General features: G+C 41.5%; 1 protein-coding gene across 3 annotated transcripts in view; it reads right to left on the reverse strand.

Annotated features, from left to right (window-relative positions):
* The window catches only part of aqr (aquarius intron-binding spliceosomal factor), a 95207-nt gene extending 74134 nt beyond the window's left edge, over positions 1 to 21073 (reverse strand). For all 3 annotated transcript variants that reach the window (XM_079573183.1, XM_079573184.1, XM_079573182.1), the window contains exons 1-14: positions 20963 to 21073; positions 20262 to 20372; positions 19673 to 19729; positions 19549 to 19589; positions 18847 to 18882; positions 18645 to 18765; positions 18431 to 18571; positions 16060 to 16128; positions 14439 to 14539; positions 14291 to 14367; positions 7377 to 7441; positions 3718 to 3834; positions 1570 to 1683; positions 476 to 579 (exon numbers count right to left, since the gene is read on the reverse strand). In XM_079573183.1, coding sequence (XP_079429309.1) covers positions 476 to 579; positions 1570 to 1683; positions 3718 to 3834; positions 7377 to 7441; positions 14291 to 14367; positions 14439 to 14539; positions 16060 to 16128; positions 18431 to 18571; positions 18645 to 18765; positions 18847 to 18882; positions 19549 to 19589; positions 19673 to 19729; positions 20262 to 20351 — 1133 coding nt within the window. In that variant the 5' untranslated portion in view covers positions 20352 to 20372; positions 20963 to 21073. The remainder of the gene's footprint in view (positions 1 to 475; positions 580 to 1569; positions 1684 to 3717; positions 3835 to 7376; positions 7442 to 14290; positions 14368 to 14438; positions 14540 to 16059; positions 16129 to 18430; positions 18572 to 18644; positions 18766 to 18846; positions 18883 to 19548; positions 19590 to 19672; positions 19730 to 20261; positions 20373 to 20962) is intronic.
* Positions 21074 to 21574: the final 501 nt, after the last annotated feature.

Below are 21574 nucleotides of genomic sequence, written 5' to 3' on the forward strand. Positions count from 1 at the left end.
TGCTTTTTGACACCTATTTTGTTGTTCTTTTGTCACTTTTTCGTAACGCTTCTGTTGCTTTTTTTTGCTGCTCTCATCACATTTTTTTGTCCCTTTATGTGCGTGCTTGTTGGCTTTTTCTGGTCACTTTTGTATCACATTTTTGTTGCTCTTATGTCGCATTTTCATCCTCATTATCGTCTCTTTTTTTCTCTCTCAGAACAGGAAGACCTTTATAAGGAAGAATAGGCACAAATCTCTAGGTTAAAAATGTTTTGCTTGAGCCGTGTGAAAGATGAAAAAACAACTTGATCAACTAGTTTCCCTTGTACCAACAGCAGGTCTAGCGGTTAGATAACAAAGTGCTGTTGCTTGCATGTTTGGGCTTTGCTGAAGTCATTTAGTCCACCCATGCATACTGAACTGCAACATCTGCTCCACAAGCTGTGAGGAGGAACTGTTCTTTCCGTGGTTTCCGCCCGGCGTGTGCACTTACCTGAGATGACCGAAATGCTTCTTTAGGGATTCTCTGGTGTCCACAGCCGCCACGTTCGACAGCGCAAAGTCCAGCAGCTCCGGGAAGTGGGCGAACGCAGCCCTCTGGAAGACAAGGCGAGAAGAAGTCGATATAGTCAGGAGGACGGCATTTTGGAAAGGCAAAGTCCTGATTTATACCTGACTTTTAATTTATCAAGTGATGGAACGAAGTTTGTTCCGTCTAAGTGGCCCCTGTCTTGTAGAGCATGAATTCCAGAGTATGTAAAAAAAAAAAGTAAGTCTCTAGCCCATTCCTGTGCAGAGTTATGATTTTTTAAAGAATAACCAGAGTACTCATTCTCGCCACTAGGGGGCCTTAAATGTAAAAAAAAAATGAAAGAGTTCCACACGTGTCCAGCAGAGGGCACTGACGTAATAAGAGCTCTAGATTTGAACACCACATTATATAGCCATGTTGTAAAAGGACAGTCTGCCCCAGGACGGCTGTGGCTTCAATAACAGCTTACCACCACCGAGTGTGGAGTAAATGAATAATGACTACTATGTAGTACTTGGAGGAACTTGTGACACAGGCTTGTAAAGTGCAATAAAGTATAAGTGTACAAGTGTATTAATGAAGCTACAGTTAAGTTGGGGTTTTGACCAAATCACAGCTTATTATTATTCATTTATTGGGAACATTGTCTCTACTATATGCGGCCCGCAACCCGCCGTGGGAGCTGAATTTCGGCCCGCGACCCAAAATGAGTTTGACACCCCTGGTCTAAGTATATTGTAAACTCAAATCTCTATCACTTTCAGTTCCGGAGCTATCGGTCTTTTAGAAGCATGATATCGGCCAATAGCCGATATTGTAAAATACCCAAATATTGATCTACCTCCAATCTTAACTATTTAATCAATGTAGTTTCATTTCATTATCATCATTTCTATCTTTAGAAATCAACAAAGTGAGACCCAACAAATGATAGTGACAATGATAATGAAATGATATTCAAAACAATAAAATAGTATAAAGACACCATGCTACGAGTCACGATTATTGTGAAAGTTATTATAGTAAAAATGGACAGATGTATGTCCATGTGTTACCTGTAGTGAGGTGATCCTGTCGTAGTGCAGGGTGGTCATCTCCTTCTGTGTCAGAGCGTTGCCGGTCTGGTCATTGATCTCAAAGCCAGTGTAGAACTTCAGCATGTCCAACAGCTACACGAGAAAAGACACGATGACGACAATAACGCAGCAATATCCCCACGTTGATATTAACGTTAGCGAAGTATTTGAATGTCGTCCCCCCCCCCCCCCACACACACAAAAGTCCTGTATGCTTCATTCAAACACTGGCTATGAATAGTATAACACTGATCACTACAATGTCCCCACTGGAAGAATTCTGCTCAAAGGGAACTTCTAAAACATTTCACTCACATAATTGATCGCCCTAAACATCGGCCGCAGTTTTGTGTAAAATTACTATCGACACAACATTTCTACGATAATCTGAACAACGGTGAGTGGCAAACTCATTTACTAAAACCGAATCAACATCTAAATAATCCTGAACATGGACTGGTGCATTTATCACATTTTAAACTACAAACGGACGCTTTAGAAAAGGTAATGAAACGGTAGCGGTTCGTGGCAGTTTGGTCTCAGTTTGCATGAAATTTGAGGACGATAACAGGGCAAGGCATGTTTATTTACAGTTGTGCAAAAGTTTACATACCCTGGCAGAATTTTTGACCATTTTTTTTACTCATAGTCAGTGGTTTGTGAAGCCATTTATGTTGAAACAACTGAGTTTGCCATAATTAAATCATAATGTAAAAAGAAAGCACCAAAATGACCCTGGTGCAAAGTTTACATACCCCATGTCTGTGGCCCCTTTAAAGCAGAACTAAGTAACTTATGCCCCTATGAAACTCCTTCCATTAGTCCTTATCAGAGTATCTTGAATCGCTCTGACACAAACCATTGCTACAAGGGATACAACAATTCTTGATATTATATCAAATAGTTCGATATGTCCTTTTCAATTCAAATATGTTCGATATGAATCGAAGAAATATTGTAGATGTGCCACGGCCCGTTTTCCCTGTGCACTCTCACTGAGAAACACAGCCCCCTCTGAGCAGACTCAGCAGAGCTGTGAGGAACTCCTCCTCCTCCTGTGTGATCTGCCTGAAAGCGGAGGGAGTCACACGTGTGCGTTAGCCAGCTGGTGTTGGTAGCATTAGCTGCTCGCAGACGCCAGGACATGGCCATGTCGGCGCTCTACAAGAGAACGCACCACCTTCACATGCAATGTCAATTGTATGTGAGATAATGACATGTTATCATTATTAGGAGTGCTCCTTATGGGGAAAGCAGCAGCTGCATGTCTTAGTATTAAATGCACAAGTCAAGTTGACTATTGAATATGGAGTCGGTGCAAAAGAGCTTTCTTACTCCTTTTGAGCTTCCATTAAGAGTCTAATGATGCCAGCTCTAAAAGAACATTAGAATGAAAGCAGCTCAAACAAAGTAAACCTGCTTGAGTGGCCACACTGCCTTTGCTCTGCCCGATCCCGTAACACCTCTGTAGCTAAGCAGGAAGGGCCTGGCAGTACCTGGATGGGAGACCGTCTGGGAAACACCAGGAAGCCTGCAGTGAGTGAGTGATGGTGGTCGGAGGGTCCGATGGCACAGACCAGTTGCCTCGCTTGACGGAAGTCAGTCTACCCCAGGGCAGCTGTGGCTACAATAGTAGCTTACCACCACCAATTATGGAGTGAGTGAATAATGCAATGTAAAGCGTCTTTGGTGTCCAGAAAAGCGCTATATAAAAGCAGTGCATTATTATTATGATTATTATTAAACTAAAAACTAAACTTGATTACAGTGTTTTTAAAGGTCTAAAGAGCTTAACGCTTGAATCGTTTGCACTAGAATCTATTTTGATACAATACAGCAGATAGTGTCATTTGGTTTGAGGAATTCTTTCTTGTCAGCATAACCTAAAAAATAAGAACTTGGATTTCTTTTTCAGCGCATTAAATGTATCAAATCAAATCGAAATCCGAATCGAATCGTGACAAAAGTGAACCATTGCATCCCTAATAGCGACAGTACTTTGCTGTCATCATTATTCTATGGTATTCAGCTGCAATTGACATTTGATTGCGGCGAGCACAGTGGGCACAATGGGGACCAGACACAGCCCTATGTGGCATTTGGAATGAAAGTGTACACTAATGTTACCTGGCAGAAGAGGTGTCCCTCCTTGTCCCTCTGCATGAGCCCGGACAGGTGACAGTGGACCAACAGGTGAGAGTCGTCCAACACTGTGTTGAACCAGCGACGGGTGGGCAGCAGCGCCTGGACACGGCAAAGAGAAGAGTAATGGACAAGACATCACCTGTGACATATGACCTTTTTGACTTTGTAGTGACCCCACGGCTGCATGAGCATGGTGCCTCCACTCTACATCACAGTGGTCTCTACAACACTCCAGGATCCAATATTTGTGAGGTTTTCACTGTGCACGGATCCTTTCACCAGGAAACCTACAAACAATTGATCCTGAAGCGTCCGAGAGACCCACCGAGATGGAAAGGTGAAGGCGCCATGCTGGCCACTCATACTTTTTTTCTGCATTAAAAGTTGCATAATACACCTTTAAGCCAAGATGAATAGGGGAAAAGGTTTAATATAGAGATATAAGTTTGAGACTTTTACTATAGATTACTGACATGAATAGGAGAGAGAAATGTATTGCAAGTTTTCTGTTTTCATACCAAAAGTTTATGCATAAAAATCAACACACAAAGCTGAAATTGTTTTGGCTCTCAACACCTTAAAAACACAACTTTCACCAACTCCATCTCATATCATGAATATGGGCATGCTGCTGCATCTCATTCAGAAGGGAAGAACCTGGAGAATTCACTGAGTTAGTTGTATGATCACTTTATGCTGTGAGTTGATGTAAGCTAATAAGCAATCATATCCTTCCATCCATCCACTTTCTTCCACTTTATCCGGGGCCGGGTCGCGGGGGCAGCAGTCTCAGCAGAGATGCCCAAACTTCCCGATCCACACACACTTCCTCCAGCTGTTCTGGGGGGACGCCGAAGCGACACCAGGCCAGCTCGGAGACATAGTCCCACCAGCGTTTCCTGGGTCTTCCACGAGGCCATGTCCCACTAGGACATGCCTGGAACACCTCCCGCGGGAGGCGACCAGGAGGCATCCGGAACAGATGCCCGAGCCACCTCAGCTGGCTCCTTTCGACGTGAAGGGGCAGCGACTCTACTCCGAGCTCCTCCCGGGTAACTGAGCTCCTCACCCGATCTCGGAGGGTGCGCCCAGCCACCCTGCGAAGGAAACTCATTTCGGCCGCTTGTATTCGCGATCTTGTCCTTTCGGTCATTACCCAAATCTCATGACCATAGGTGAGGGTGGGAACGTAGATCGATCGGTAAATCGAGAGCTTTGCCTCCCGACTCAGCTCCCTCTTCACCACGACAGACCGATACAGCGACCGCATCACTGCTGACGCCGCACCGATCCGTCTGTCGATCTCACGCTCCATCCGTCCCTCACTCGTGAACAAGACCCCGAGATACTTGAACTCCTCCACTTGAGGCAAGGACTCCCCACCGACCTGAAGAGGGGAAGCACCTTTTTCCGGTGGAGAACCATGGCCTCAGATTTGGAGGTGCTGTCATATCCCCAAGTATAATTAGTAGAAAAGTCCAGTGATCCTTGAGTAATGATTTTTCATTAACTTATTAATTGATATAATTAATCTTCCCCTCCAGGAACCGCCACCTTAATGTGGTGGAGGGGTTCGAGTGCCCGGTTGATCCAGGGAGCTCTGTTGTCGGGGGCTTCGTGCCCCTGGTACACTGCAAAAAGTAAATATCAAGCATTGTCTTAAATGACTTGAATTGAGGAAATATATCTTTTGAGCTTTGAGCGTTTTTTTGGTTATTTCGATATTTTTCCGGATCAGACCAAGTTTGCTTTGCTTGTTTGAGGACATTTCACACTGGTTCTAGGGTAAATCTCGCTTGAAATAAGACAGTAAAATCGCCAATGAGATAAGACCAATTTTCTTACCCCATTGGCAAAGAACATGACCTGAAATAAGGACGAAATGTATGTCAGAAACATCTCAGAACAAGTGAAATAATCTCGGACAAATGCCCAAGAACTTCTTAACTAGTCAAAACAACTAAAATTTGGATTATTGTGCTTAAATTGAGATGTTTATACTGATCTAGTTAAGGGTTAGGGTTAGGGTCTCCCATGGCAAACAGGTCGTTGGTGACGGGTCAGACAAAGAGAGGTTCAGAAGCCCCTTATGAGAGACAAACAGGCCCGGTTATAGAATCATGAGGCCGTCCTTCCGTGGACCCACCACCTGCAGGAGGAGCCATAATGGGCCGGTGCAATGTGAGCACGCCACTGTGGGCCAACCAGACCAGCATGTTTTTGGTATCGTATCAGTGCATCTTTTTACATGTGTGGTTTTATTTTGTTGATATATTAGTTAAACTGATTTGTTCAGAGGAGATTTCGGATCTTGTTTATCTTTTGAATGAGCTGGAAATATCTAATTTTGCCTTGTTTTTTTAGCTCAAAGCTTAATAAATCAGGCTGGGAATTAGATATTTAAAAAATCCTTTAGAGAAAAGTCTGTAGGAGAGACTAAAGTGGAAAAGAGCTAAATAAAAACCTAATTTTGAGTTTTGTAACTTAAACTGTGCGTGTGTATCGCTGCATTTTTCGCCGCTGCCGTCTCCCACAAAGGAAATGACCATATTTGGCTCACTGTGTCATCTCCGTTGCCTTTCATAGTACACATAGGTACAAAAGATGTCAATATTTGTGAATGAACACACGTGGGAAAACGTGGCGTTGTAGTTACTTCCTGGATATCTCTGGCTCGACAAAACATAAAATAAGCGCTGCAAAGGGTAAGTTTAGAACTAAGATGCTGAAGAATCTATATTCTGACCCGTCTCTCCTTCAGGCCATAATTCCTAACTCCTGCCAGGACTACAGCAGCCTTTCTCCTCTGTCCGTTCGCAAAGAGGAAGTATAGATTTCAGGGAAGTGATGGTGTGTAAGAGGATAGGGATAGAGGAGTGGGTGGAGGGGAGGAGGCGGTTCAGCTGGACGCACGGCGGACATTTTGTGGACATTACCGGGAACAGCCAGAGCGTCCTGTCAGCAGCACGGAGGAGGATCAGGCTCCCGTGAGTAACGTGAGAGGTGCAGAGGCAGCAGCCGACTGACGGAATGCACCATCGCTCTTGGTAAATCGTCTGAGTTTGACTCTCCTTTTCTCCCATGTGCAGGGCAGGATCAGGTGTGAAATCTCAACTCTCATTCACTATACTTAAAGGCTGCAGACGAGTGACAAACCATCTCAACTAGAGATGGACCCGGAACATTTCATTGAAGACACAATAACTAGAGTGAAATTCACCCCAATATAAAAGTGTCCATGAAAATATCTTTATGACTTATATCACTTATCGCTTATTCAAAAACTTAAGATATCCAAAATCCCCTCTGGAAAAATCTTTGTCAAATAAATTAAACTATACATTTTCATTTCGCGGGCAAGTTCCCTCTGAAATAGATCATGCAAACTTTTCTGTCCCGAAGTGAACAGCTCAGGGGCCGGAATGGCCTGGTGTTTGAGGTAGTGCTGGGTCTGCAGACGGCAGTGACAGGGGATGCTCCGGGCGGAGGTGAAACAGACATCCATCCCCTGGCTGCTGACAAACGCACGCCAAGGACAGAACCACCTTCAAAACGGGGGGATCCGACTGCAGCATGAGCATGTTTGGTGGTAAACATCAGAGCGAGGACTAGCGAAGCAGAGATATCTAAAGCTTCCATACCTCTAAATCAATGAGCAGCTCGATGAACCTCTCACAGTAATGCACTTGGTCCATAGAGGCTTGTCCTGCAAATGTGCAAAAGGAAAACAAAACATGTGTTATTTGACAAGTCTTTAACCTCTCCAGTTTGGCTTTACCCAATCTAAAAGCTTCTTGAAGAAAGTGTCAAAATAGCAACAAAAAGTTAAAATAAAAAAGACAAACATGGTGAAATAAAGACAAAAAAGTGGCAAAAACATGTCGAAAAACAAAACAAAAATCTGACAAAACAGTGGGGCATTACAATGTAAACAGATAGAGATTCTTTGGAGACATTGGACACATGCTTTCTTGTTTGCACATTTTATGGTAAACGGCATTTTACTGTATCACAATACGCATCGGGTCAGCCCCTGAGTATTGCGACCGATCGTACCTATGGTAATGTGCATTGTCCCAATTCCAATAAATAAATAAAGTCACATGTACTGATTCATCACTACACTGTGCAGCACTAAAGCACATGGCTGGTGTTTACATAATGGAGAAACAGAGACAAGTGGCACAAGTGGAGAGGTCTGACCCGGAGGACATTTGAGATTCTATTTGAGATTGAACGGATCCCCATTAGTGCAGCCAAATGGTCGCTATTATTCTTCCGAAGCGTAAAACAAAACTGCAAAGACACAGTTTACATTTAAAGAGGGGGTATATGCCTTTTGCAGGTATTTGGTAATCTCAAGCACATCTTGATCATTATCTTACACTTTGTTGGTTAGAAAAATGTAATCTTATGATCGTTGGCGAGCCCCGTAACGGCCTGTCCCGCCTGCTGTGAGCTCAGGGCTAATTATTGCCTGTTATGAGGTGGGAGTGTGGTAAAGTGAGGAGCGTCCCGCTGCTCTTTAGACGCTAATCTGCTGTGTCACATTGAGACTCCACCTAAACACGATGGGCACGAGCTGTTTTTAGAACTCAGGTGGGGGGCGGTGTCACACTGCATTACTGTACAACACGAGTGCCAATAGTGTCCGGGTCATTTCTTCATTTTAAAGCAAGAAATAGGCGATAGAAGCAAATTGGTGTGAATGTTTTCAAAAGAGACTATAATAATAATACTAATGATAATATATTCCTCTGATCTGTGTCTGATGAATTCAACATAATTACAAAAGAGAGACCTAAATAAATGAACGATCCCATCAGCTGATTTCCATGTATTTCAGTGGATTTAATAAGAAAAAGAGACGGGCCTCAGCCCAGAGACGGAGGAGACAGCGGAGAGAGGCTAGAGGTGAAGATGAACATTTCGTCTCCAAACTCAGTAAATGCCCCTAAACTCTGTTCGTGGTTGAAATGTAGGTGGAAAAGGTGGTTGGCGTGAACTTTTGGTGACAAAATTGTGCTGCTTCGTGTGGGGCTGTGGCCATGAAATGAGCTATCTGTGCCGCTGGTTTAACAGAGAAGTGAAAAAAAGGAGGCGCGGCGGTGTTTTTATGTCTTTATCTCACTCTATCATTCACATTTGGGACGGTAAAATTCACCCACGTTTCTCCCGTGCGTCCAAAATCGGGCTTAAAAATCAAACATGTTTGTTTTCCTACGACTGGAGTCTAGTCGCGTCTTTCTACCGCCCACACTACACGATTCGAACGTCAGTCCAGTCGTGACCCCCCCACACTACACGACCCGACTCTGTGTGACTGCCTTCGACTAGACGCGACTCGAGAAGACTCGGCAGGACTGAGAACTAGAGCAAAATCGGGCATAAAAGTCATGTAGTGTGTGCTGACCTTAACTCACACAATGTCACTCACTAAACATTATACTAAAGGTTACTCAGAGCAATAATGACATTTAGGCTCATTTAGGGCTGGGCAATTAATTGAAATTGCAATCTCTACTTTGGTCAATCTCAATAATCATCATGGAACTTCATAATCGACAGGTTTACATCCATTTCTTTGCCACAAACAGTACCTAGTTTAGACCATAGACTGTAAAAAATAATGGACGTCTTCTGCTCACTCCTCCCCGTTTACCATAATGACCACGGTCGTGGGGGAATTCATAGCAGATTTACAGACTCCCCCTCCCCAGCTCTGATGAAGCATGTTCCTAAAAAGGACATAAGGGCGGGATTTTCACTGTAGACTCGGCCCTTGCGTGGCGTGTAGCTCGCTCTGCTCCAATGCCAACAGTCCGAGCCTCATTAAGTACGAGATTTCTAAAATTCATATTACAAAAACCAGCCTGGTTTCTTAAATTGTGACTAACCCAGCGTTATCTCAGGAGGAATATCCAGCCTAGCCTAGTGTTGAAAAAATTGAAACCAGGCGTTAAAGTTGTTTTTAAGGTGTCTAAACTCCAATGCTTTTCAATAGGGCACTAGCGGCGTTATGGAGGTACTACAGCAATGGCGGCCCCCAGTGTCGTGGTCATAAAGCAGAGCAGCCAGCGCCCATTGGTTTAGACGAGCCAATGGAAGACTTTTGTGCGTTAAATGAAACTGGAGGAAAGCATTTGTTTTGTTTGAGCTGAGGTTTGAATAATGTATCTAATTTTATGAATCAGCAATGTGGATTTAATCTATTATGAAAAAATCAAATCGAATCGAAAAGTGAGATCGATTAATATGGGAAAATATTCTTGATTATCTTTTTTCCAAAATCGCCAAGCCCTAGGCTCATTCATAGAACTTTTGGATAAATTGTACAATAAATGGTACTACTCTGTTTATCTTGTACTTGAGTACTGATTTATAAAGAACAGCAGGCTTTCTGCTAAATATTATGGCACATGAGGGGCATTAGGGGTAATAATGTTTAATCTTTGAAGATTCCCCACTGTTTGTATAAATTTGCCTGTTTTGGTAGGCTATGCTTTTGTGACAGTAGTGTCGCACTGCAGTGACTGCAAACAACATAGCCAGGAAAAAATACTAATCTAATACTAAAATGTATAGATTTGTTACCTTTAAAAGATAGAAAAGTTAGCAACATGGCGCACTTCGGGAGATGCAACTTACGACGATATCATCGTCCATCGGTTACATCCATCGTCCATTGGACGATGATATCGCTGAACGTTTTGATGTATAAATTGTTGAAAATTATTGAAACTGTGAAAGCTGTGAAAACTGCTGAAAATCAGGAAAAAGACGGAAGTTGTTGATGAATAATAATAATAAAGAACATGAAAACCAATGGTTGACTGCGGAAGGATTTCTGACGCGCGGGGCTCTCTCTCTCTCTCTACAGCTCAAAGTTCAACAGCGCGTGGTTTTGTTTTGCTTTGCTTTGCTGCGTGTGGCAGGCATATCGGGGACAGGAAGAGAATTGGGGATAGGAAGAGAATCGGGGCTAGACGGCGGCGGAAAATCGGGGCTACATGGTGCTGCGCATGCGCGAAATGATTTATTTATTTAAAAAAAGATACAAAACTGAGGCACTCAGTCGAAGGCCTATACGGCTGAAACGCGTAGGCAATGTTTTAATCTAATGGCCATGCTGCAATAAAGGCCTTTTACCAGCACTTTTTCTTTGAGTGCCTCAGTTTTGTATCTTTTTTAGTCAATTGCTGATCCCTGCACTGAAGAGCACCAAAGATAGATTTTTTGAAAAAAAACAAGGATATCCAAGCAGCGCTCCTGCATGTTTTAGTTTGCTTGATTTATTTATTTATTTTTAAATATACATTACCTCATTACCGTTTTAAAATGACGAGATGGCTCTCACATCGGAGCTAGATGAGTGCGCGGATTATTCTCACGAAGGACCGAGAGAGGAAAGAGAGAGGAGAGAGAAAGGCGCGGTGCAGGAGTTACGAGGTTACGAGCTCACGGACCGGGCGGCGCGTGGAGCAGCTTCAAAAATGTAGCTAAGACGCAAACTTCTAAATATTGTCCCGTTCACCCACTGTTTCTTAAACATTACGTTAAAACTGAGCAAATGCAAATAATAAGCTCCGATTTACATTTGTATTAGTGTGATAAAAGCCTTGGAATTCACGCTCTGAATTAGTCGTTCTCCTCTCAGACTTTACGCACGAGTTTTAACACATTTCTTTCGCAAAAGTCGTGTTCGTGACTCTGTTCAGATCATGTTTAGTTTAGATTCATTTGTCCTGCAATCTCACATTTTCCTAGCATACATAGTAATATGCAGCATATATAGGCTATGTAAATGTTTTTAGGAAAATGCTTATAATGAAAGATGGACGATATCATCGTCCATCACGATGGTTCACTGTAAACATCGTCAATGGCCAATTAAGGGAACATCGCCCAACCCTATTGGGAAACACATTTTTTCACTCTTTTTTTAGCCTTTTTATGGTGGAATATGAATTTATTTATCACACATAAATAAAGTCAAGTGTAAATCAGGCCCATATGGATTTCACTTCATAGCAGATTGTTCAGTAGAAGTGAAAAAACGGCAGTTATAGCTAGCGCTAGCTAACCGCTATCATTAGCTCGATGCTAACAAGTAGCATCAAGTTAGCATTCTCCGTTATTTATGCATTTATGGACTGTTAAACCACTTTGCTCCTCTCCATGTCTTTGTATCTTTATTTAGTAGAAAACTATATCCATAATTCAGCATTTGTTAAAGAAGTTTTTGAATAATTAGAGAAAGTTTAAATTTTTTCAAAATTGTTTTCTCCCTTAAAGGAATAGGCCACCGTTTTTACATACTGAGATATGTTCTTACCTTAGCTTTGACTTTCTTTAGGACCTGTCTGATCTTCACCCGTGCCTTCAATCACGTAAACACAGCGCAGACGGCGTTAGCATTTAGCCTCTCCCTCTCTCCACAATAGAGTTCGGGAATGTCCACAGTTACCATGGAGACCCGCCATCTTTGCAGCTGTTAGCATACGTTTCCATAGACTAACATTAGCTAAAAACAGTATAAAAAGTGGAGAAAAAACCAGTGGAACTACTCCGTTAGCTGCTGAGATACTGCTGGTAAATACATCGAACACACTGTGGTCTCCAAGTGTTTTAATGTGAACAATAACTCCAGTATTTTAACTTTTAAAATCTCCATTAGTTTACAATGGCTGCTAATCCCATAATGCTTAGCGATATGACGTCACATTCCCGAACTCTATAGATAGTTTTCCATTGACGTCACACGTCCATATGGCGCCATCATTGATAATATCGTGAAGAAATAGTGCTCACACCTGTGTTGTGTGGGGCTGATCCCGACATGACGAAGAGAAAATGTCTCAATATCCCAAAAGTAATTCATCACTAAGTAACAGAAACATAAAAACTTTTGTACAAGAGATTTAAACTATGGCCGCCTACCGCTCGTCCCGGGTGTCGGGTCTGACTTTACGGGGCAGCCTGTGCTTATTCCGCTGTGTCTGTGTCTGAGTCTCATGTCTTGGCTGATGTACCTTGGTTTTGCCAGGGTCTGTCAGCTGTTATCTGACAGATGAAAGAGAAAAAATGGCATCAAACAGATTTGACAACGGGGCTAGCTGGTAGCATGAAATAAAGCAAGTTTAGTTTATTTATTTGACAGGGACATGTACAGAAGCATTAATCAGCATATGAAAAGATGCTTTGTACCAGACTTTAGCTCTTGGAGCTAAAGTTTACTGTGCGGATGCCAAACTACTCCTGGTATTATTACGCCTCACAATATAGTTCCCCCTTTTATCCGCTTAGAAAATCCAAATTGTTTAATTTTGTGTAATTATACTTTGTAGTGGAACACTTCACGTAACCATATTTAAATAGGGAAAACGTGGAAGAGCTTGGTAGCTTCTATCTTGACCTGTTTTGGAGCTATAGAGGAAAGAGGGAGAGGCTAAATGCTAACGCCGTCTGCACTGTGTTTACGTGACTGAAGGCACGAGGGAAGACCAGACAGGTCCTAAAGAACTCGTCTAAGCTAAGGTAAGAACATATCTCAGTATGTAAAAACGGTGGCCTATTCCTTTAACTGTTTTCAAACATGACCATGAATATTGAATTATACTGAATTATGAATATAGTTTATACTAAATAAAGATACAAAGACATGGAGAGGAGCAAAGTGGTTCAACAGCCCATAAATACATAAATAACGGAGAATGCCAACATGATGCTACATGTTAGCATCTGGCTAATGCTAACGGTTAGCTAGTGCTAGCTACAACTGCCGTTTTTTCACTTCTGCAGAACAATCTGCTGTGAGAAAACATCCATATGGGCCCGATTTACACTTGACTTCATTTGTATGTGATAAATAAGTTCATATTCCACCAGAAAATGGCTAAACATGGTGAAAAATTGTGTTTCCCAAAAGATTCTATTTTCCCCCTCGGCGAGGCCACGACCCCTTCTATGACGAGATGCCGCCTGTATCTATAGCTATGAAGTCTGTAACCATAAATATTATACATGTTTGTCAGGTTGATCCGGATAAATCCTTTAAGACTACCCAAGCTCAACCAATCCCACCCAAAGCAATGTGCCTGTGCCTATTATGGGCCACCGTGCTCCAAGGAAGCTTGCCAAACAAGCTACAGACGTAAATATACACAATTGTATTCTTCTTTTTCTCCAAACAATATTTTGCTTCCAATTCACACTACTTTATGTCTGGTAGGTGACTTTCGGGATTGGGGATTCCTTACGCGCGAGCCATACAGACCCCGCGACGACCTTGAAGTCTTCCACGGTGTGAGTGAGGAAGATCTGGACGGCAAAACGCACAAGCCAGTCCAAGGACCATCATCATCTGACCCAGAGGGACAGAAACCGGAAGGGCCGACTGCAGGTTGCTCAAGCAAATAAAACTGACATATGACGCATACTTATACATGGAGTGACGCAGTATTTGTTTTAAAGTGTGTCAAATATGTTCAGAAACCTTGATGGTGAACTGAATTGCGGCGGTTATTGGATAAGCCTATATTGGCACGTCGCTTACCTGTGGGTGCAATTGCCATCAACACTTGGATGAACTGTTTGATGAGCGCCGACAGGAAGGTCCTCTCCTTCTGCGCCCTGAGGAACACAAGGAGAACGTCAGGAGTTGTTGTTACGCCGAAAAACATTTGAACAGGAAGTGCTTTTACTGCTGGGCTGCGTCGGCGTCCAGCTTGTCGGACTTCTTCTTGATCAGATTCCAGAACTTCTGCAGCTTGGGGACCTTCTTCAGTTCTTGCTGGAGTCTCGCCTGCGAACATTGATACGGGGGAAAAAAGTGTTGTTAGTTTGGTTTGGTTTATTGGTTTATTTGATGGGACAGTGCATGTTCATGAACAAGCCACACCGGACACACTCTCATATTCATCCTGCCCTATTGTACATGTTTCTAGTGGTAGGGGAAACCGGAGTACCCGAAGGAAGAACATGCATCATCATGTATCCACCCCATAGGACCTCCTTTACATGCACATATTTCACCAACAGTATTTTTGTCTGTAGCCTTCCATACCAAATTGATGCAAGTTGGTCCTTTTATACTCACTACTGCCACCTCAGGTCTCACGCACAACTGCAGCTTCTTTATTAAAGGAATAGGCCACCGTTTTTACATACTGAGATATGTTCTTACCTTAGCTTTGACGAGTTCTTTAGGACCTGTCTGATCTTCCCCCGTGCCTTCAGTCACGTAAACACAGCGCAGACGGCGTTAGCATTTAGCCTCTCCCCCTCTCCACTATAGCTCCAAAACAGGTCAAGATAGAAGCTACCAAGCTCTTCCACGTTTTCACTATTTAAATATGGTTACGTGAAGTGTTCCACTACAAAGTATAATTACACAAAATTAAACAATGTGGATTTTCTAAGCGGATAAAAGGGGGAACTATATTGTAAGGCGTAATAATACCAGGAGTAGTTTGGCATCCGCACAGTAAAGTGAAGATTACTGCGCAGTAAAGTGAAGATTACTGCGCGGATTTCGAACTACTCCTGGTATTATTACGCCTTACAATATAGTTCCCCCTTTTATCCGCTTAGAAAATCCACATTGTTTAATTTTGTGTAGTTATACTTTGTAGTGGAACACTTCACGTAACCATATTTAAATAGGGAAAACGTGGAAGAGCTTGGTAGCTTCTATCTTGACCTGTTTTGGAGCTATAGTGGAGAGAGGGAGAGGCTAAATGCTAACGCCGTCTGCGCTGTGTTTACGTGACTGAAGGCACTCGTCAAAGCTAAGGTAAGAACATATCTCAGTGTGTAAAAACGGTGGCCTATTCCTTTAAGCTCGTGCATGACGACACTTCAGACAGTGCAGGATTTTAGAGGCAGTTGTGGTGAATAGGTCTGAGCTCATTCTACACATTAGGACATGGCTGGAACATGTAGGGGGAGGAAAATACATAGTTTTAAAAAACTCCAGATCCGTATCTTTTGGCACATATACACTCCACAATAACCAGATTTTAAACCAAGTGTGTTTTCTCCAGTTCAGCTTTACCCAAATCGAATTCATGTGTGGCTCGTTTTGAGTCTAAAATAGTTGTCAACTATTTCAATGGTCGATTTGTTGTTGCAGCTTTAATTCAAACGTTATTGATTTCACCTTGAAACCTGACATTATTCCAACTACCCCATAAAAAAAAAGAAAAGAAGAAAGACAGCAGAGATATTGCAGATTTGTTTTTATCTGACTAAAATCGCCTCTCTGAACCCTATGACCCCTGTTTGCATGTGGACACTGTGGTTTGCTGGAAGTTCAGGTCTTACGGGTAGGAGGCACATCCACATGGGCAGAGAGATGAGCTGCTGCACCTGCTCCCTGATCAGGTCCACCTCCTGCAAACAGAAACAGAAACCTGAAAATGAAAAGAGATACTTCCAAACAGTGTAAAACAGTGGACCTGCCTCAGTGTGTGGAGGTATGGGGGACAGGATTTTACAGGAGGCATCTGCAGTGCTTCCCTGTGGTGGACTGCAGAGGACGCACAGGCAGGAGGAGGCTCACTGAGAAGGATAACAGTGCCATCTAGTGGTACCACAACATACTATAACTTTATTCAATCATTTGGCAAATGGGAAGATTTCTTTAAACAATAACCTATGGATTCTGAAAGGCTGGAATGCCACGATCCACTATAAAAGAGTGTTCAATCTTATCACATTTCTTGACATTGGATATGATCCCGATAATGTAAATGTGCAGATCTTCCAAACATTATTGTTCTGTTTTCTGGTTCTAGACAAATATTTTGGTATACTGTAGGTATCAGGAAAAAGTCTCGTTCAGACTCAAACAAAAGCAATGCCAAAGAATCGCTATTTTAAATCAAGCAGAATGTCTGTTCCCAGTTTAGAAACGGTGAGATTTGATTATTGTGTTGTTTTCATTTTGTATTTTTCCCCCCCAAGCAGAATATTTATTATATGTTTCACTCGCGTTGCAACTTCCCAGTAACATACAGGACTAGCGCTCGGTATCGTTACAGTTTTCTTCTATACCAGTACTTTGATGATACCTGGTTTACGATACCGATACATGAACGATACAGTTTCCGACAGTTTGAAAGAATAGGAATAATATTAGTATTGCGTTATTTACAGTAATGAGTCCGTTTGAATTAATTTTACACCAGAAGAACCAAAATCTTTACTCGTGTAAAAAAGTACCTTTTCATAGTTTGGCTGGGGGTGCGACTTACACCCAGGTAAACAGTACGGTTACGCCTCCATGTAGTTGCGACTTATACTACGGAGCGACTTGCATGTGTTTCTTCACTGTCATTATTCATTTTTTGGCTGGTGCGACATATACTCTGGAGTGACTTCTAGTCCAGAAAATACAAATTTGCTGCGAACTCTGAGGAACCATTTGAGCCTAAATGTCTGATTAATATTTCAATGATTTATATTTATGTATTTCTCAAGGACACGCCAGAATTTCATGAAACTCAAACTACATGTATTTTATTTTAGTCACATTAAGCTCTTGCCACTAGGGCTGCACAATATATCGCAAAAAATATTGTATCGCGATATTAGGTGATGCAATATCCGTATCGCAAGACGCCACAATATATCGCATCACATACACACATTGTTTGCAAACTCTGTCAAAAACCAACAATGCATTGAACTTAGAAACGTGTAAAAGTTCAGTTTTAGTTAAAGCAGTACTAAGTAACTTTTTTACTTTAATAAGTCCTTTCCGTAGTCACTCTGGGGGTAATACAAGTGTTAATGGGATTGTTGGAGTGTCTTTCATCTCCTTCTGGTGTCTCTGGCCAGAAAACCACAATTGCAGCTTTCCTGCCTACGGGTCGGAGTCACCAAAACACACTATTGGAATCACGAAGAACAGGCTAACAGGCAAAGCTAACTGTGGGCTAGCGCCACTTGTATAGTATTTACAGCCAAGTTTGAGTTTTAAAAAAAGATCTCCATTGTGTAATTGGATGCACAACATCCCTCTGTCCCTTCGACTTTTCTGTCAGCGTAGTATTTACTCTCACGGACAATAAATGAGTAAGAGTAAAATACCGTGACATGCTACGACACCTGCAGTGGCACTTATGGCCTCGAGGGGCATGAGTTACTTAGTACTGCTTTAAATATTTACTACTTTAGTTCAATTTTGGCCTTGTTTTGGTCCCAATGTAGTGTTTTGACACAATTTGCTAAAACGTAGTTACTTGTGATTTGTGTTTAATCAGAATGGAACATATCATCTTGAAAAGGTTTTAGCAAAACATCGCAATAATATCGTTATTGTGAAATTGCACAGCCATATCACATATCGCAAGCTACTTCAATATCGTTCAGCCCTACTTGCCACTTTACCTCTTTATCCCACACCTGAACCGAGCACATTTTCTCTAGTTCAGCTTTACCCACAACCTAAAAGCTTCTTGAAAAAAGCAACAAAAACAAGGCTGAAAACACAATAAAAAAGCAACGAAAAACACAAGCACGACAATAAAAAGATACCAAAAAGTCGAGAAGCTTTAACATGAATACTGAACTGAAGGAAGAAGTACCATCTGGTAAACTACTTAAGGACATAAAAAGTTTGTTCTGGAATAACTGCACAGCTCTAATCTAAAGCTTTACATGAACATTTCCGTGTTGAAGCTGCTCTCACCAGGCTGTTGAAGCAGTGGTCCAGGAACACCAGCAGCACGGTCTGTTCCTTCAGACTGAGCGCCGCCTTCTCCCCCTGCAGCACGAACTCCATCACGCTCCGGAAGAACCACGGGAAATGATCGGGCTTCTTCTTAAACACCTGCTCACAGACAGACAGGGATTTGGCCCCGTTTTCACACGCTCATTCACAATCATTCAGGTTCATCACTGACCTCCCAGGCCGGCACGTTCTCCCGGAACTTCTCGTTGACGATGCAGCAGATGGACATGATGAAGGCGTTGCTGGATACCTCAGGAGAGTAGTTGACCCACAGATAGTTCTCCAAGTATTGACTGAAAAAGGAAGATGAACACACACATGTCTAGACTTTGAGCTTTTGTTTATTATCGCTCTGGACATAAAGAAACACTCACCTGAACTCCAGCAACATGATTTTCCTGATCGCAAATCTGAAAAAGGGTTACAACAGGGTTACATGTCTTGGTAAAAAATATATATATAAGGAACAGGAGCATTAACATATAATAACTGTACTGTTTGGTGATGTATTGTTAAAAACAAAACCAGTATCACAAGACTTTACTCTGGTTCAAACAAACACTAGGACATTCACTTTATTCCGGAAGCTCCTGCATCTTGTTGCCTTTGTTACAATTTACAGTCAGCAAAACCATTTTTTCTTTTTTGCTAAAATCATTGCTATTTGTTATTTCAAATGAACTGTTTCAGGTGTAAAGCATTAAATATGTTTTTAATATTGTGGATTATTATTATTTGGGAGGCCCCTGTGGGATCTTCAGACTTGTAAAACAGTCGACTTCTTTTAGAAAGTCGACCCCTGTTTACCATCTTGTGTAAGAGACAAAAACCTATTGCCCCAGACCTACAACAACAACCTGCAACAGTAAACAGTTTACTACACCACCACCTTAACTACCAAAACCCTGCAGACTGTACAATTATATCGGTTTAAATATGTATTTATATTTCTTTGAATTGCTTTCTTTGATGCCGTTCACATTAATATACTTTGCATTTCATTCCTGTTGAAAATGATATTCTGAAATGATATAGCAGCCTCCACTTGGTACTGTTCTAAAGTCAGATGTACTCACTTCGACTGGAGAATCTCCTGATCATAAATGTCCTTAATCACCTACAACAACAGTGAACACACACAACGTCACAATGGTCAGCATGAGTTTGGAAACAAAGGAAAGTCATGAAAGATGCTCTTACTTTCTGGTTAAAGGGCAGTTTGTTCTGTGCTTGTGGAGCCCAGTATTTGTTCGCCAACTGAAACAAAACCATTCAGTTCATTAAATCATTTAGAACATGAGGGGCTGACCGATATATTTGAACACACAAATTGCATTATCATCTTATCAACATTTGGATTGGTCTGCACTAGTTCATTAGCTCACACTGACTCGAATTGATCCTAGAGCTGTTACTATATACATACTGTTTATCCTGGTGTTGAAGACATGAAGCTCTTCTTATTGGAAAATGAACAGCTCTTTTGAAGCAGTGATGTAAAACAACAAACCGCAGAATAATCCCACTATACTGGCATAAGGCTCAGCAAGAGATTTTGTTTAGGAAAAATTGGAAGCTTTGAAATGTGAAATGGGTCAGTACCTAAGAAAATAAAGCAGTGATCTGGATAAATCTAAACGGAAATATGAAGATAAAGTTACTTTGGATCAACCATGATTGTTATTAAAAAAAAAACAATCGCAGCTGAGTGATGTGCATTTAGATCAGTCCTTTCGTCGTGATTTAAAGTTTGAGGCTGTGAAGTAATCAACTCTGGAACAGTGTTTACCTGTGTGACATATTCTGCGTTGATCTGGGCCACAGACGGAGCTGCGGCCTTTTTAGCAGGAGTTTCCTTCTTCTCTGTGGAGGTGGACATCTCGGACAGGCACAGGGGTCACTGGAGATGGAAAATGACATGAAATATTGAATACACATTACACACATTACACACAGTACACACAAACCATTGAAGTAACTCAGTGATTACGCGGCCAAACCAGTGACCAGTTATTTTCCCCTTTAAAGTCATACTATCATTAGAAACAAAAATCATATGTATTTTCTAGATCAAATCATGGAAAATTGTGTTCAACTCAAGACTTACAAAGGACAGTAAACATGTCGGTTCATGGGGACAAAAAACAATATGATATCACGACCTGAAAATCCATTCTTATTGGTTCTGAAGACAGAAATGTGGTACAGATGAATATTTTAGTCAATACTTCCTATTTAACATATTGGTCATAACTGCGTACATCACAAATTAAGTGCGAACGAGACATGAGGTCATCAAAAAGAGCTCTAATACGAAAGCTTCCCCTTTAAATACATTAAATAAACAACACAAAGTCGAGTTTCGGATCAGAATTGTATCTCACAATAAGGTGCAGACTCAAACTTCTGGTCTAAACGGGCTGAACGGAGTTCTCACGGGGACGTAAACAAACCACTGGGTGAGAAAACAGCAAAGTACAAGTTACAAACCTTCAAAACTCTGACTTTATTCCAACATGAGGTCTAGTTGTTGTAAATGAAAAGCATGTACACAAAACGCGCTGTTTGCGATAGACTTCCGGGTTTGGTCCGTCGACAAATATCATCCCCACGGTGAGAGATAGTTCCGACCACCTAGAGGTTCCGCCGAAGAGCGCGCAAAAATGTGGGACAGTATTACATGGGGAGAGAGGGCCATGGTCTGAAAAGCACGGAATATGGGCAAACGGTACGGGGAAGAGTGAAAACATATTTGTATGGAGGACCGTGGCTGCCAAAACAATAAATATATCTATAAATAAATATATAAATAAAACGTGCAAATCAAATGTGCAAAGAAATGCATGCATTAATTATAATAAGTGCATTTATTAATTTATTTATATATTTGTTTATTTATTTATGTATTTATTTATATATTAATTTATTTATTTATTTATTTTTGTATTTATTTATTTTTAACTTCTGTATTTATTTCTGTATTTTTGCATTTTTATATTTATTTATTATTTCATTTATTTATTTATGTATTCATTTATTTATTTGCGTATCTATTTATTTATTTCTGTATTCATTTATTTATATCTGTATTTATTTCTGTAT

This window comes from Gobius niger, assembly GCF_951799975.1.
Source record: "Gobius niger genome assembly, chromosome: 16".
In the NCBI taxonomy this organism is placed as follows: Eukaryota; Metazoa; Chordata; class Actinopteri; order Gobiiformes; family Gobiidae; genus Gobius; species Gobius niger.